This window comes from Nannobrachium achirus (genome assembly GCF_963921795.1).
Source record: "Nannobrachium achirus genome assembly, chromosome: 23".
In the NCBI taxonomy this organism is placed as follows: domain Eukaryota; kingdom Metazoa; phylum Chordata; class Actinopteri; order Myctophiformes; family Myctophidae; genus Nannobrachium; species Nannobrachium achirus.
The window spans coordinates 25,736,091-25,751,978 of NC_137830.1; the positions used below are offsets into that span (position 1 = coordinate 25,736,091).

At 44.0% G+C, this 15,888-nt stretch overlaps 1 protein-coding gene across 1 annotated transcript in view; it reads left to right on the plus strand.

Annotated features, from left to right (window-relative positions):
- Positions 1-6,829: 6,829 nt before the first annotated feature.
- Positions 6,830-15,888, plus strand: part of LOC308308710 (PDZ domain-containing RING finger protein 4-like) — a gene marked incomplete at both ends in the record, with an annotated part of 68,230 nt that continues 59,171 nt past the window's right edge. Inside the window, one exon of the mRNA XM_080754160.1 lies at positions 6,830-6,898. Coding sequence (XP_080610286.1) covers positions 6,830-6,898 — 69 coding nt within the window. The remainder of the gene's footprint in view (positions 6,899-15,888) is intronic.

Here is a 15,888-nt window from a genome sequence, read left to right on the forward strand (position 1 = left end):
TTTATACTTAAGCAATTGAAAGATAGCAGATATACAAGCTTGCAGCGCGGCAGCTTGTAGATCTGCTATTTTTGAGCGAACATTTGTAACTAAAATTTTACTTCTGGGGGGTCCCTGGAACTAAATATTGTGAGATGGGGGTCTGTGGCCAAAAACATATCATTTTGGTGGTCCTTCACATGAAAAAGTTTTAGCACCACTGACATAGAAACATAGTTTTTTATCCTTAGAAGGATTTGAAATATTCAAAATGTCACGATTTTTCAGAAATAGCAGATCTACAAGCTCGCAGCGTGGCACTCTGTGCCACGCTGTGAGCTTGTATATCTGCTATTTTCCAATAGTTAAAGCACAAAATAAGGCGTAATAATGCTGTTCCCAGTCTATATGGGTTAAACCCCCTCCCGCTATGAAGAACATTCATGGGGGGCCCGCAGTGAATCCTTGTACCTAGAATTTGGTGCGACACCCCTGTACACCACTGCTTCTTTTATTTATTTGAAGAACCTCCAGGTTGGTATGAATTAGGCACATCAATCTGAGAGCATGCAAATGGAACCAAATGGACCCTTTTGGTTCCATGTGTATGATCTCAGAGTTAGACCTGTCAAGGTCCATTTGGTTCCCAACTATCAATAATCTCTTCGCTGGGGAACCCCAGGAACAACCTCAAGGAGCCCACTTTGAGAAGCGGTGACTTGCAGACGCACACATGCACATATTTACTGCTTCTCCCAATTTCTTTTCTCTTTTCAAATGTACATTTTTACAAAAAAAATTAAATAAAAAATGAATAAATACAAAGACATGGTTTCATGTACATGTACCAGACAGAGCAGGTAAATTTGCAATTTATTTTACGTCCTGAGCCATATCGTCACTGTCAGGCAGAATCTTCAAGTTTCAAATGTGTATGTTCTTTCACAAAGTAAAGCCCTGCTTCATCATACAAGACTGTCGCACAAAACTAGAGAAAATAGTTGATTGTGTGTGCTTGCAGACGTACAAGGTTTCCACCCGACAACAACCATTATACTGTAGGACTTTATGCTAATGTGTGCATTTAGCATGGCTTTGATGTGCCTCTCTCAGAATATAGGGCTATTTTGGGTTAACCTATGACTGATTCACAATACAGACTGACTGGCTAACATGACTCATAGTTGTGTGAACCCGCTTTGCCTTGAGCTTGATGACTTGGTTAATGTACTATGACACCAGTAAGACTCCCTAATCGGGAGATAAGCGACCGTTGGTCGCTTATCTCCACAAATAGGCCAAAAGTTTGTTTTACCAATTATTACACTCTATGTGAACATTTACATCAACAAATCCCAAGTACAGGGCATCATCTGGGATACAATCCCTTTTATGCCCATATATGGAGATCCCTAACATAATCCCTTTCATGCCCATATATGGAGATCCCTAACAGAATCCCTTTTATGCCCATATATGGAGATCCCTAACAGCATCCCTTTTATGCCCATATATGGAGATCACTAACAGCTAACAGAATCCCTTTTATGCCCATATATGGAGATCCCTAACAGAATCCCTTTTATGCCCATATATGGAGATCCCTAACAGAATCCCTTTTATGCCCATATATGGAGATCCCTAACAGAATCCCTTTTATGCCCATATATGGAGATCCCTAACAGAATCCCTTTTATGCCCATATATGGAGATCCCTAACAGCATCCCTTTTATGCCCATATATGGAGATCACTAACAGCTAACAGAATCCCTTTTATGCCCATATATGGAGATCCCTAACAGAATCCCTTTTATGCCCATATATGGAGATCCCTAACAGAATCCCTTTTATCCCTTTTAGGGTAAAAAAACATGGTTGCTATGGTAAACAGTTGGTTGCTAGGGTAAACAGTTGGTTGCTAGGGTAAAACCATGGTTGCTAAGGTGGTTGCTAACGTACACTAACAGACCAGCAACAACAGACTGTTGCCACAGCAACGTACACAAAGGTTTGTGTACACATGTGGTGTGATGTCATACTGAAGATATATGACATCACACCGTACACAAACAAAGGTGTGACGTGTGACGTGTGACGGACGGACGGACGGACGGACGGCCGGTGGAGGTTTTCATAGTAAACTGCTCCCTGACGGTCGCAATTAGCATTTTGCTTTTTTTTGCCACTTAAATGCTATTCACGTTGATACTTTGTTAGTTACAGGACGGTCGCATCATGGGGAAAAAAATAAAGACCTGCAGACTTGTTCTCATAGTCGGGTCTGGGCACCAGAGGTCCAAAATGGACACTTACTGGCCTGTAACTCTGAGAGTGTACATCTGTCAGAGTTGAATTAAGAGGAAAAAGAGAATGTTATAAATGGGGGTCTCACAACTGGGGAACTTTGAAATGCAAAAGGTTGAGAAGTAGTGAATTAGCGTGGTTCTCAAACTGTTCAGGCAATGGGCCCCCCAAAATAGTCAAATTTGAACTTGGGAACCCCCATCCTGACAAGCACTTAAATTGTCACTTTAGAACAGTTTACAGTTTAGGCATTTAGCAGACGCTTTTAATCCAAAGCGACTTACAATAAGCAGGTAATACACATCACTTTAATAAGCCAGATAATATGTCAGTAACAACAATATAAGAAATGCATAGGAATAGTGCTATGGGTTTAGGTGGAGTCTTCAGTCCACGGCGGAAGCTAGTGAGTGAGTCTGTAGTTCTAAGTGCGACAGGGAGTTTATTCCACAGTTTGGGGGCGAGGAGGGCAAATTGTCTAGGACGAGGGTGTCCGCTAGTCCAGTGTACGAAATGTGCAGATAACCCTGTATACCCTTATCCTGCATTATTATTTGTTTACTGTTAAGTCCGAAAACAATGTTGCACATTAAGTAGTCTCGCGTAGCCAGACAACTATTCCTCAATCTCCGAATGCTATATAGAGTCTGGAACGGCAGCTCCCGAACGGCGAGTATCGGAAGTAGCCACTGCTGCACTGAACTGTAGTCCCCTGGTAGTCCCATTGGAAACATAACAGAAGCATACTCGCACAGACAGTCATTCGGGCGGCATATTCTTGTTATGCGTGTATAGTTTAAGAAAATATTTGAAAACATCATGGAAGTAACACCAACAACACCAGTGAAAGACAAAATAATACCCCCACATTTTTTTGAAAGGAGACATAACGCTTCCAGTAGGACTTGTTATTGTTACTGCACCAAGGGAGCGGTTGCATCAAATCTGCTTTATCTCGCACTCATCATTTCTTTTTCCGTGCCCCAGACTGTTGACGGGAGCATTTCCCAAATCGCGAAGTCAACAGTCTGGCCACGCGGGACTACACATTAAGCAAATCATCTGGGTCCTGAACCACAGTTTTGGAACCACACTGGACTAGCGGACACGCTGGCTCTTTCCAAAGACTCCATGATGAATAGCTGTCAGGAGCCCAGAGTGTTGAGGTGGAGAGCACAGATACGTCATTGTCCTTATCAGTGGTGGAAAGTAACTGAGTACATTTACTCAAGTACTGTACAATGTTGAGGTATTTGTTCTTAACTTGAGTGTTTCCAATTTCCAATACTTTTACTTCTACTCCACTACATCTCCAAACATTGAGCTTTTACTCCACTACAATTATTTGAAAACTTTAGTTACAGTACTTTGTAGATTTTGATTATTCATAAATAATCAAAACAAAACATACATTAACAACCTCAGCCCTACCGTATATACATTTCGGACATTTGAAAATTGCCGATCTACAAGCAATGTGTCACGATGCAACGCATTGTGATCTTGTAGATCTGCTATTTTCAAAAGATGTATTTACATTTGAAATGGGACATTCTGCATAATGAATACTTTTACTTCTGGTACTTTAAGTGCATTTTGGTACCAATAATGTTATACTTTTACTCAGGTACATGTAGAATTCCAGACTCTTACTTATAACAGAGTATTTCTTCACTGCAGTATTGATTACTTTTACTCAAGTAAAGTCAGTAAAGAGTACTTTTTTCCACCACTGGTCCTTATCGCTGCTCATGCAGGTGTATGGGAGCAGCCGGGCTCCGCGCTGCAGTGAAGGGCATCGGAGCACATCAAGATGTAGACCCCTGATAACACACACACACACACACACACACACACACACACACACACACACACACACACACACACACACACACACACACACACACACACGCACACACACACACACACACACGTCACCCTCTTCTCCTCCCTCCGTCCACTCTCTGCCCTGTCATGAGGTCACATGGCGTCCGCCGTCCGCGCTTGTCACCTTTGGTGACATCACCGCCAAATGGTTTGTCTGTTCACCCCCCTCACCCATGGACACGTACATAGATAAACCTCTTGAACATCTTGATCGCAGAATGCTCTGCAAATATACCATTATGATTCTACTGCGCTTTATCCCAATATGTTCTTATTGTATTGTATTGTATTGTATTGTATTGTATTGTTGCGATCGTAGGTCGCATTTAGTATGAAAACCTGACGATCATTTCAGTCCATCACGCTCCATATATGGCCAAGATCCCTGATGTCATATTAAGCCCATATATGGGAATACCCATATATGGACATATTGTGTCAGTCTCACTGGCACTCTACAGCAAAGTAAAAACACCAAGAAAGCGAAATATTACTTTCAACATCATCATCATGCTCATTATCGTCACCATCAACATCATTCTCGTCATCTTCGTGTTTCACTCTCCTCGTCATCATAACCACGCATCACTGCGCTTCCAATATTCACTGCTGAATGTCTTTTGTTACCCCCCCCCCTCCTCTCTCTCTCTCTCAACTCAAAGGAAGTTGAGAGAGAGAGAGTGAGAGAGTGAGAGAGAGAGAGAGAGAGAGAGAGAGAGAAAGAGAGAGAGAGAGAGCATTTGGGCTGGAAGCTAATTTGAAGCCAATCAATAGCAGTCTGCCTCTCTTCCTGTGTGTCAGCCCACTCCAGTGTCCTTGTCTAACTGCTGACTGCTCCGAGTGATACAGAGAGAGAGAGAGAGTAGAGTAGAGTAGACTAGAGCGTCTGTTTAGTCGCAGTCTAACTGTAAATCTATGCCTGCTGGTCTTCCAGCCTTCTTGCTCAGTGTGCAAGGTTATCTGATTGAATGTGAATGAGATTGATTCCCCCCGTGCTAAATCTAGTTGTCAAACGCGTGTACTGACAAATGGGTTGGGCCCGTTAAGCTGATTACCTGTGGAAAAAGCTCTTTCAAGGGATTTTTGTGGTGGCGCGGCCGGAGCTATTTTGCATGTTTGGAAGTGTAAAGGACGAGGTGTTGTTTTTACTAGATTGTGTATGCCGTTTGTCTATTAGGGAGTTTGTGTGTGAGCGCAAAAGTAGTAGGCCTACCGAATGCACCCACGCACACAACCACTCAACGCATACACACACACACACACACACACACACACACACACACACACACACACACACACACACACACACACACACGCGCGCGCAAACTCAGCAGCGCATGCAGTACGCATCCATACACATTGACATACAGTCACGCAGGCGCGCGCACACACACACACACACACACACACACACACACACACACACACTAGGGATGGGACGATACGCGACATTATCGTTTATCGTGAAAAAAACACTTTTAATATATCGTCCTCTGTCATGCACTGGGATCAATTCACCTTTTATTTGCTGAGCTGCATATCTGGTACCCTCTATAATTGGTAAAAGGTACTTATAATATACGTACTTGATACAGTCTTTTTTTCACTCCCTTTCAAATGTCTTTGCCAAAAAATAGCCGATCTACAAGCTCACAACGAGTCGCGTTGCGACGCGCTGTAGATCGGCTATTTTTTTGGAAAATGTTCCGCCCCAGGATAATGGATTTTCATTGTCGGGATAATATCGTAAATCGCGATTTCTTTTGTCACAATAATCGTGATGTGACATTTTCATATCGTCCCATCCCTAACACACACAGAGGAACCAGCTCACAGGCCGGACACACTGGGACACTGACACTCTGGATACTCTATCTGCCCGAGATAAGACACAACCTCCACACAGGCGCCTCCCCCCCCACCCCTCCCATACCCCGGCCCAAGCCAGCCAATGAGAGTCCTCTCTGCGTGTGAGCTGCTGGGGGTAGTAGCAGGGCATGTGTAGGCAGCCTGCCACACATGGGGGTGTGTCTCGCCGAGCCCAGAGCCTGTGTTTGGAGCTGTATGCGCTCAGAGTGAGAGGAGAGCGAGAGAGATAGAGAGAGAGAGAGAGAGAGAGAGAGAGAGAGAGGCAGGGACCGTATGCATGTATGTGACAGGAGGAGAGGGGTGACAGGAAAGAGAGAGGGAGAGAGAGAGAGAGAGAGAGAGAGAGGGACACACGCACACGCACGCACACACATAGAATTTCCACAACCTCTGCTGACGCTGTGAGCTGATACACGTGGTGTCTGTTTGTGTCTGTCTAGGTGCGTGTTCTGCACTTGGAGGAAGAGGAAAAGAGACAGAGACGGACAGACATACAGACTGAAAGAGAGGCAGAGAGGGAGAGAGAAAGAGAGAGTGGGGGGAGAGAAGAACAAGAAGAAGATGGAATCTCTAAGGATGCACAAATGAGATAACTCCCTGGGGCAGTTTTCTCTCTCTCCCTCTCTCTCTCTCCCCCTCCCATACACACACACACACACACACACACACAGACAGACACTCACACACCAAGACACACGCCTACGTGAAGCGCGCAAACGCGGCGAGAGCCATCCTCCGGTGCGCTCGTCAGCAGCAGCAGCAGCAGCGCCGTTTCCCTGACAACTAGCGATGGGCTGCAATTTGTGCACCTTGCAGAAACAGGAAGAGCACTACAAACTACTGTACGAGATCGCACAGGTAAGTCCAGAGATGTGAGTTCTGTGGGGGTGGACAGCTGTGTCTGCCGGGCTTAACTCTGAGGAACTGTGAAAAGGAAAAAGGGACAAATGGACCCCGGAGGGACCATTTCCCAGAATTCGACTGACAGCAACACTTTGGCGTGCGCTTCCAGTGTAGTTTTGTGTAGTGAGAGCAGTTTACGTGCTTTGATAGTTGGATGCCATGGGTGGTGATGATGGTGGTGATGTTGTTGATGCTGATGATGATGATGGGACAGTATGAGGAGTGGAAGAATGGCCAAAGGGTCATCTAAACCAGTTGTTCTCAACCTTTTCAGGCCGCGACCCAAAAATAAGCATATTTTAACTGCGGTTAGGGTTAGACGAGATTTGAGCCATTACGTTTTGTATAACACGGTTCTAAATAGCAGATCTACATGCGCGAGGCGTTGTGAGCATGTAGATCTGCTATTTTCACAATTTCTGCCTCTAATATTTTACAATTTGGCTAATGTTTAATTTGTCATTTTTGAGGTATTAAAAAGTCCTAAAATTGTCACTTAATAAATGTGCATATACCCTCTGTACACTTAAACTTTATGTTGCTTTTTTTTTTACTGTTGAATGAGAAAACAATGTTGCACATTAAGTTAATCATCTGGGGACCCCCCCCAAAATATTTTGGGGCCCCTCTGGGGGTCCCGACCCACAGGTTGAGAACCACTGATCTTAACAAGGATTGTTGGGGTGATGGTCAGAGATGAGGATGGCTGTGGTGGTGATGATAATGAAGATGATTGTCGTCTGTGGGTTTTCAACTTTTTTGGGGGGGTGCGCGCAAAAAGACAGAGATACAGAAAACAGAGAAAGATGATGAGTGTATGAACACTATGTGTGTCGGTACAGCGTTCTGGCCGCCACATATCTATTTGGGGAGATGATGAGGAACAAAGCGGCGGTGATGATGATGATGTGGAGAGGAACTTTATTTTTATTTTTTTTCCCCCCGCTGACAAGAGGCTATTCAGACAGATAACGGGGAATGGTTTCAGATAAGGGAGAAAGAGGTAAAAAGAGAATTGGGTAACATGGTGGAAGAGAACACCCCTTAAACAGTGAAGTCAGCGTTGATGAGAGAGGAAGAGCGGGGAGGGGGTAGAGCGAGCTGGGAGAGAGAAAGAGAAGGCAAAAAACAGAGGGAGAGCGATAAATGGTAGAAGCGAACGCAAGGCTTTTAGAGTCGGGGTAATTAAAATACTGCAGCGACACGAGAGATAAAAACGGAATCGGAAACAAAGACAGAATCTAGATCATCATAGGAAAAATACAAATAGAAAGAGAGACAACAGAGGGTTGGCAACCAGGAAGGGAGGAAAAAGGGGAAAGTGACATAAAAGAAAATACAGTATATAATATATATCTGGGAAAATGAGTTTCTTCTTAGCACCCAGGCAGAACCCCCCCCCCCCCCTCCTTCAAAGACAGAGCGAGAGCTAGTTATTTCTCCTCTGTGGCAGACATGAGAGCCAGTTGAGCTACTCCTCAACCATGGGCTCCGGGGAAATTCATCACATCGCTTCTGTCTCCTCTCTCTTTCTCTCTCTCTCTCTCTCTCTCTCTCTCTCTCTCCCCCTCTCCCTAGCTGTCTGGAGTCAGTAGAGAGGCATAGCACTTCAAAGACAGACTGGTCTTTCCAAGGCTCTCTGCAGTTTGTCAGGGCTGGACGTATTATTATTATTTTTTTTTTGTTTTTTCGCTCTCAGGCACCGCCGCTGTCAAGTGAGGAGAAGATGCTTAGGCTGCAGCCTGCATATATCTGTGGCTGAAGTGAAAAGGAAGAGAAGTGAAGTTATTGTTGAGTGGCAAGTCTGAGGGATGAAACAAAATAAGGGTTCCAGTCCTCTGCCCTTACAGATCCAAACTGTTGCATGTGTGGCAAGGGTTTTCAACAGGGGGTCCGGGACCCCTGGGGGGTCCTCAGAGTTACTACAGGGGGTCCTCCAAATCTTTGAGTGATAGAAAGTTCTTTTCTCCTTTTTTACATTAACCACTTGATACTGTCCATATTCTGAGAACTTTAGCCAAAAATAGCAGATCTACAAGCTCTCAACGCCTCGCGCTGCGAGGCGTTGTGAGCTTGTAGATCGGCTATTTTTGGCAAAGAACTTTGGTGTAGAGGGGGAAAAGAGCAGACTAAGTACAGAGTGAAAAGTCAAGTTTATTAAGTATTGACGGTTCAAGCGGTTAAATATCTGAAAACACAAATTGACATGAATCCAAAATACACTGATGATTGCGCTGTCAAACAATGAAACTATATGGAATCTATGAGAAGGTTGTGGGGGTCCCTGCTTCATCTCTCTCTCAACTAAGAGGTCCTTGTCCCGATAACGTTGAAGACCCCTGATGTGTGGTATTTGTCCTGCCACACTGGGACATTGCACCCATAACATCCCGGAGCAATGTCCAGTTGGCCCCGTAGGGTCATATTATCATTAGGACTTGTAAAAAGTGGTGAATGTGTAACCTGGAATGCACTGATTAGACAGATACCACATCGCTTTAGTTGTCACACTAAAACCACACGTTTGTGAAAAGGCACGTTTCGCTGCAAGCCGAGAAAACGGTGCAGTGCAATGAATAAAAGAAGAATGCATGTTCTCCATATGCCGCGCACGGTATTTTAACAGGCTTTGAGGACCGGAAGGTCGTGGAATGCGACTCAACATCAGTGCGACTGTGGAATCCTTTGACGTATTAAGAAAACACCATGTCAGCAGTCATGTGCTTTGTGTGGTTATTCTCATCGATTACTGTATGCAAGCAGTGGAGGACAAAGTATACGTATACCGGATTACCGGTACTCAAGTAAATACTCATACTTTATGAATTATGAAAATGGCATAGCACATTTCCGTCCCAAGAGCCCCCTTCCTAGAAATGTAGCAAAGTACAATACCTCGAAATTAAGTGGAGTGAAAGTCATTAGCTTTCAAAAACGAATTGCTCCAAAAATGTACTTGGTACTTAGTTACTATCCACCACTGTGCATGCGGGAGCATCTGAGTGTTGTGGTGCACGTGTTCGGTGTTGTCCTCTCTGCGTGGCTTGGGTGACACCGGTGGTAAATACCAGGATAGCAGTGCGGTTCATCCATCATTTAGTGTCTGGATATGCGATCCGTTTCAGACAGCATGCAGGGGGAGAAACCCGAGACGCCGTAATGAAAACGGCTCCGTTCGGGGCCCCCGATGTCTCCTCGTTTAGATCTACAGTATCACAGTGTGTGTTTTATCTATCCGAAACGTCTATCTTGCTGTATTTATCTATCTAATCTATCTATGAGATTATCTTCAGTTGTATATTTACAGAGGCCGACGCCAGCTGACGTGACTCCTTGTCTGGGAGCGTGTTGACTGTTGAGTGACACTTTAACTCCAGCTGTAAAATAACCGAAAGAGGTTTTCTGTTTAACACAGCATATCATCTCAGAAACCTTGTATCTCCATATTTTAACTGGAACAGAGCTATAGCTCCAACATCTGACTTTGTCTGGTCAAAAACCGATGGGAAAAAACGTGTAAAAAATGTCCAGGGCTTAAGTAAACTGAAGCGCGGCCTACATCTGGCCTAGATATGGCATACATCTTGGCACAAACAGCTCAAAGTGTGTTGTATGCACAGGGTCCCATTGGTCAAGCTTTGCAGGACGTGCTGTGATTGGCTAGCGGGACATGGACGCTTGATGAAACTAGACTGCACTCTTGTCTTGTGCACTCATGGCCATATTATGACCTATTGTACGCCAGCAGAGCGTGCAAGTACTGTGATCGGTTCTGTCTGTATCCGGCTGACAGTGGGGTATGTGGCTATGTGACAACACTTGTTGGTTGGTGGTGACGTCACCGAGAGCTTGTGAGCTCGTAAATCGTCTAGTTTAACTTTTTCCCCCTTTAATACGGTTTTGGATATATAAGGTTTTCACCTGACAGTGACGATATGGCAAAGTCCCTTGTCATGAGCGTACACATTTTAGAAGTAAATATTATACATCTACAAGATTTAGGGTCAGGTTCTACCTGTTGAGCCACACAACTACCTAAATACATTACTGTATAGTCTAGGTAGCCAGTCACGGTGTGGTCCTTTCTCGGTGAGGATGACAAAGTATGGATGTGACGGCGAGGTGACAGCTCTTCTAATTAGTTTGAAGCCTGTTGCTCTTGTTTATGATCATGAAAAGAAAAACGACTTTGACGCTTAAAGAACCTGTAACGATTGTCTGGGAAATTCAACATCACAATGTACTCTGCAGTCTCAGACTGAAAGGACAACAGATTCAAACCCAGTTAACAGCCTTTTACAGATATCATCTTTTAATTTAAACTTTACACAGTTATTTGACCACTCCAGAACAATTGTGTTTCGTTGTTTCGTCTTTATAAGCGAAAACAGAAGAGGAAGCTGAGAGGGAGACATATTGGAATTTGGAAATGGAAATATTGAGTCCTTATACTGGACCAGACACTTTACCACGGCGCCACCCGACCCACGAGTTGCTTGCTTTGTGAACTTTTCTTCCGGAATCTGGCCCATGGATGGGGCTCGGCCCCAGGGCTGTACGGGCAATACACCACCCGCAAGGCGAGCGTCTTAACCACCACACCATGAAGTGTCCCGCTGGAGGCTGTCTTAATGAATATTATTCGCGGCGTGGGGGTCTCTGGCTCATTACGCTTCCCCATTGAAACGCTCCTGCGCCTTAATGAACCGCTGAATGTGTGTTGTCTGCAGGGTTGTTAAGTAACGGATTACATGTAACGGGATTACGTAATCAGATTACAAAAAACAGGTAACTTGTAAAGTCTCAGGTTACATTTTAAAATGTGTAATCTGGATTACAGTAACGGATCTGAATGATGGGGGTTACATGCTGGATTACATTCTCCCCTTGCCCTCATCAATTTTACATATAAGTTACAACGCCAAGCAATAAAATAATCAAGTCGAATCAGCGTAAAGTACTGCCACTTCGCTTAGGTAAAATTCTGTTGTCCTTTTCCTAATTTCATTGGCTCAATATTCTTGTCTAGTTATCAATGGTAAAACTTGTTTTATTTAATTAAAGCGAGTTTTGCTAAACAGTAATCCAAAAGTAACTGAAAGTAACTAGTAGTTACTTTTTAAATTGTGATAATCAGATTACGTTACTGACTACATTATCTTTGCAAGTAACTTGTAACTGTAGGGGATTCCTTTTTAAAAGTAACCCTAACAACCCTGGTTGTCTGCCTGAGCAAGGAAGTAATCTGCGTGGATGGAAGCCCAGGGGGCTCGCTGCTCTTTCCATACTGCTGAGGTATCCATAGCATGAGCCACTAATGCAGTGGTTCTCAACCTGTGGTTCGGGACCACCAGGGGGGTCCCCAAATTATTTTGTGGGGTCCCCAGATGAGTGCCGCGCTGCGAGCTTATAGATCTGCTATTTTTGAAGAAGTCGTGAAAATGTGTGCAAATCTTTGAATATGTATTTTCAAAGCGAACGTTTGTACCTCAAATTTTGCTTCTGGGTGGTCCCTGGAACTACATATTTTGAGATGGGGTCCGTGGCCAAATACATATCATTTTGGGGGTCCTTCACATGAAAAAGTTTGAGAACCACTGACAAGTCTCTCAAGAACAGACTAACTGAGCTCCAGTTAAGTAAAAAGGACCTTTTCTAGCCAGATTGCTGACATAAAAACACAGGGTTTTTCAAAAAGTCTTAGAAGGATTCAAAAGACACTTATAGAATCGGGTCAAAAGTCTAATTTCACGATTTTTCAAGAATAGCAGATCTACAAGCTCGCAGTGCGGCACTCGGTGCCGCGCTGTGAGCTAGATCTGCTATTTTTCAATAGTTAAAGCATAAAATAATGATACACAATATAGTGTACCCGTTCTGAATAAGTTAATGACATACTGTAGTTCAATGTTGAAAATGAGTGGTATTCCCCTTTGAACTCTCTAGATAGTAAACTGGACCCGAGTTGGACAAATCTCTCTCACAAGCAGCTGGAAATAAGGGATGCCTTTCCGGGTGTCCCTTACTGTATTTGAATTTCAGATAGTTGGCAACCCTAGTCGCAGCAGGAAAGGGAACTCCTTGTGGGTTTCATTTCAAGCCAGTACTATCCTTGAAATGAGCATGCTAACTCATAACAAAGGAAGTTAAAGAAAGCCATCCCGTCGATTGTCAAAAACGAGTCATTAAAGCATCATCTGACATAAGGGAGCGTTGTGCGTCCAAACCGAGAACGCTGCACTGATGAAGAGGGAAATGTCATTGACATGAAAAGAGCGCAGCAGCTTTTGTGTTGGCTGTTTGTTTGGAGGCTTGGCTGGAGCAACAAGGAATCGAGTGTTGTGGTTTGATTCCTTACTTCCGCATCACACCATGGGTGAGCTGGCACTGTGGCAGTCCTCCAAGAGTGTGTGTGTGTGTGTGTGTGTGTGTGTGTGTGTGTGTGTGTGTGTGTGTGTGTGTGTGTGTGTGTGTGTGTGTGTGTGTGTGTGTGTGTGTGTGTGTGTGTGTGTGTGTGTGTGTGTGTGTGTGTGTGTGTGTGTGTGTGTGTGTGTGTGTGTGTGTGTGTGTGTGTGTGTGCGTGCGTGTGCGCTAGTGTGTCAGTCAGCAAAGATAAGCTTATTGATGATAGCAGTATAGCGGTTTATCTAGTGCCTGGTTACAGTATATGAACCTAATCCCATAAACGCACACCTGCTGTGAAAGAGAGGAAGGGTTTACAGTGTGTGCGCGCGCGTGTGTGTGTGTGTGTGTGTGTGTGTGTGTGTGTGTGTGTGTGTGTGTGTGTGTGTGTGTGTGTGTGTGTGTGTGTGTGTGTGTGCGTGTGCGTGTGCGTGTGTGTGTGTGAAGGAAGGAAGGAAGGAAGGAAATTGGCAGGGAGACACTGAGTGATGCTGATTCCAAGCAGACAGTATAGAGCCCAATTAATGCTTTACAGCCAGACGGTGTCACACATCGGAAACAGCAGACCTGCAAGCTCACAACGTGCCGTGGATGCGACACGCTGTGAGCTTGTAAGTCTGCAATTAGGCTTACAGTGTGTCAGTGTGACAGGAGTGAGTCTTCGCCACTCTACTGGGACTCCCCCAGGACACCTCTTCCTCCGCCGTCTGCATAGTCTCTCTCTCTCTCTGTTTCCCCCAGTGGCGTCAGTTCAGAAAAAGCTAAGGTATGGCAACATGACTGGTGTCTTCAAGAAACTGCAGCCTGGCAGCCTGGAACGGTTGTTCAAGTGCAGCTAAACTTGGCATGTTAGTAAAAGTGCCACAATTAACAATAATGCATTGCACCTGTGCAGCTGACTTGCGGAACCTGGAAATATACCATTTTGTCAAGATGGGGAGAATAAAAGTGTGGAGAATATAATTATAATACCTTGTTAAAGTGACCATTATGTTAAATTTTGCATTTGTAGTTATTTTACTGTAATTTAACAACCTAATAACCAGCGCAGATAGACAAAGAGACATTCATGGATTTATATTTAAAAGTAACTTTTATTTTCCCCCCTGGACCCAGGGTATGGCAGCTGCATACCCCTGCCATACCCAATTGACGCACCTGGTTTCCCCTCTCCACAATCTGTCTTGGAGATGGGACGTTCGCGAACGAATCGAGTCTTTTGAACGGCTCTTTGAAATGAACAATGGTATCCGGTTCGCAGTAGGCCAGGGAGCCGTTCCTTTCATATGAACACTGAACAGTGGTGTAAAAAGTACTCAAATTCTTTACTTAATTAAAAGTATCAATACTGCAATGTGTAAATACTCACTCGCCACAAGTAGAAGTTCGGAATTAAAATGTACTTGAGTAAAAGTACAAAGGTATTGGTATCAAAATGTACTTAAAGTACCAATAGTAGAAAGTACTCGTTATGCAGAATGTCCCTTTTCACAAGTTTTCAAGTGAATAAGATGTAGAAAAGTCATTTGAAAATAGCAGATCTCACAAGAGCTTGTAGATTGTCTATTTTCAAATGGCCGAAATGTATATATGGCTGAAATGTTTATAGGGTTGAAGTGATTTGTGATTATAATCAAAATCTACAAAGTAACTAGTAACTAAAATGAGCCAGTCTTTTGAACAGTTCTTTGAAAGGAACGGATCCCAGAGATCCGGCTCACTTCAAAGAGCCATAAATCCCATCTCTAGTCTCATCTTCCCCTCCTTCTAGTCTAGCTTGTGCGGTCCAGAGCATCCAAATGTACCAGCAGGTACAATACATGCACACGCACGCACACAAATGAACACACACAGACCACTTGTATGTCACTTTTCCATTTTGAGAAGGCACAGCAGCAGTACTTGAAGATTGTTGTTGTTCAATGCCAGCCAGCCAGTTTTCATTTATTTGACACTGGGTAACTCAATTGGCTGACTGTAACGGCATGGGGTAGCCATAGTTGAATGGGTAGAGAGTCTGCCTGGCTTGCAGAAGGTCCAAGGTTCAATTCCTGGCCCTGGAAATGTGTCGAGGTGTCCCTGAGCAAGACAACTGCTAACTGCTCTGACTTGCGACCCACTCATGGGTGAAGCTGAAAACTGAAAACTGAATTTCCCCTGTGGGATGAAATGGTTCTAAGTGTTATTGTTGACTGAAATTACAGTTAACAGCTTTTATTGCATTGTTGGAGAATAATAACACACCACATTAACCACATTAATAGTTAACCACATTAACCCATGCGTCCCTATTTTGGGCAATTCTTTTATTTATTTCAGAATGTGTTCCCCCTTTTCTTTCTTCGATATATATATATATATATATATATATATATATATATATATATATATATATATTTCTTTGCAGATCTACAAGCTCACAACACGATGCATGACAACGCATAAGCTCGCACTGTAGATCAGCTTGTAGACCGGCTTTGAGATGTTCAGCCTGTTCTCTCCCCCGCATCATCAGTGCCCACACCCTAGGTGGGGTTGGCAAA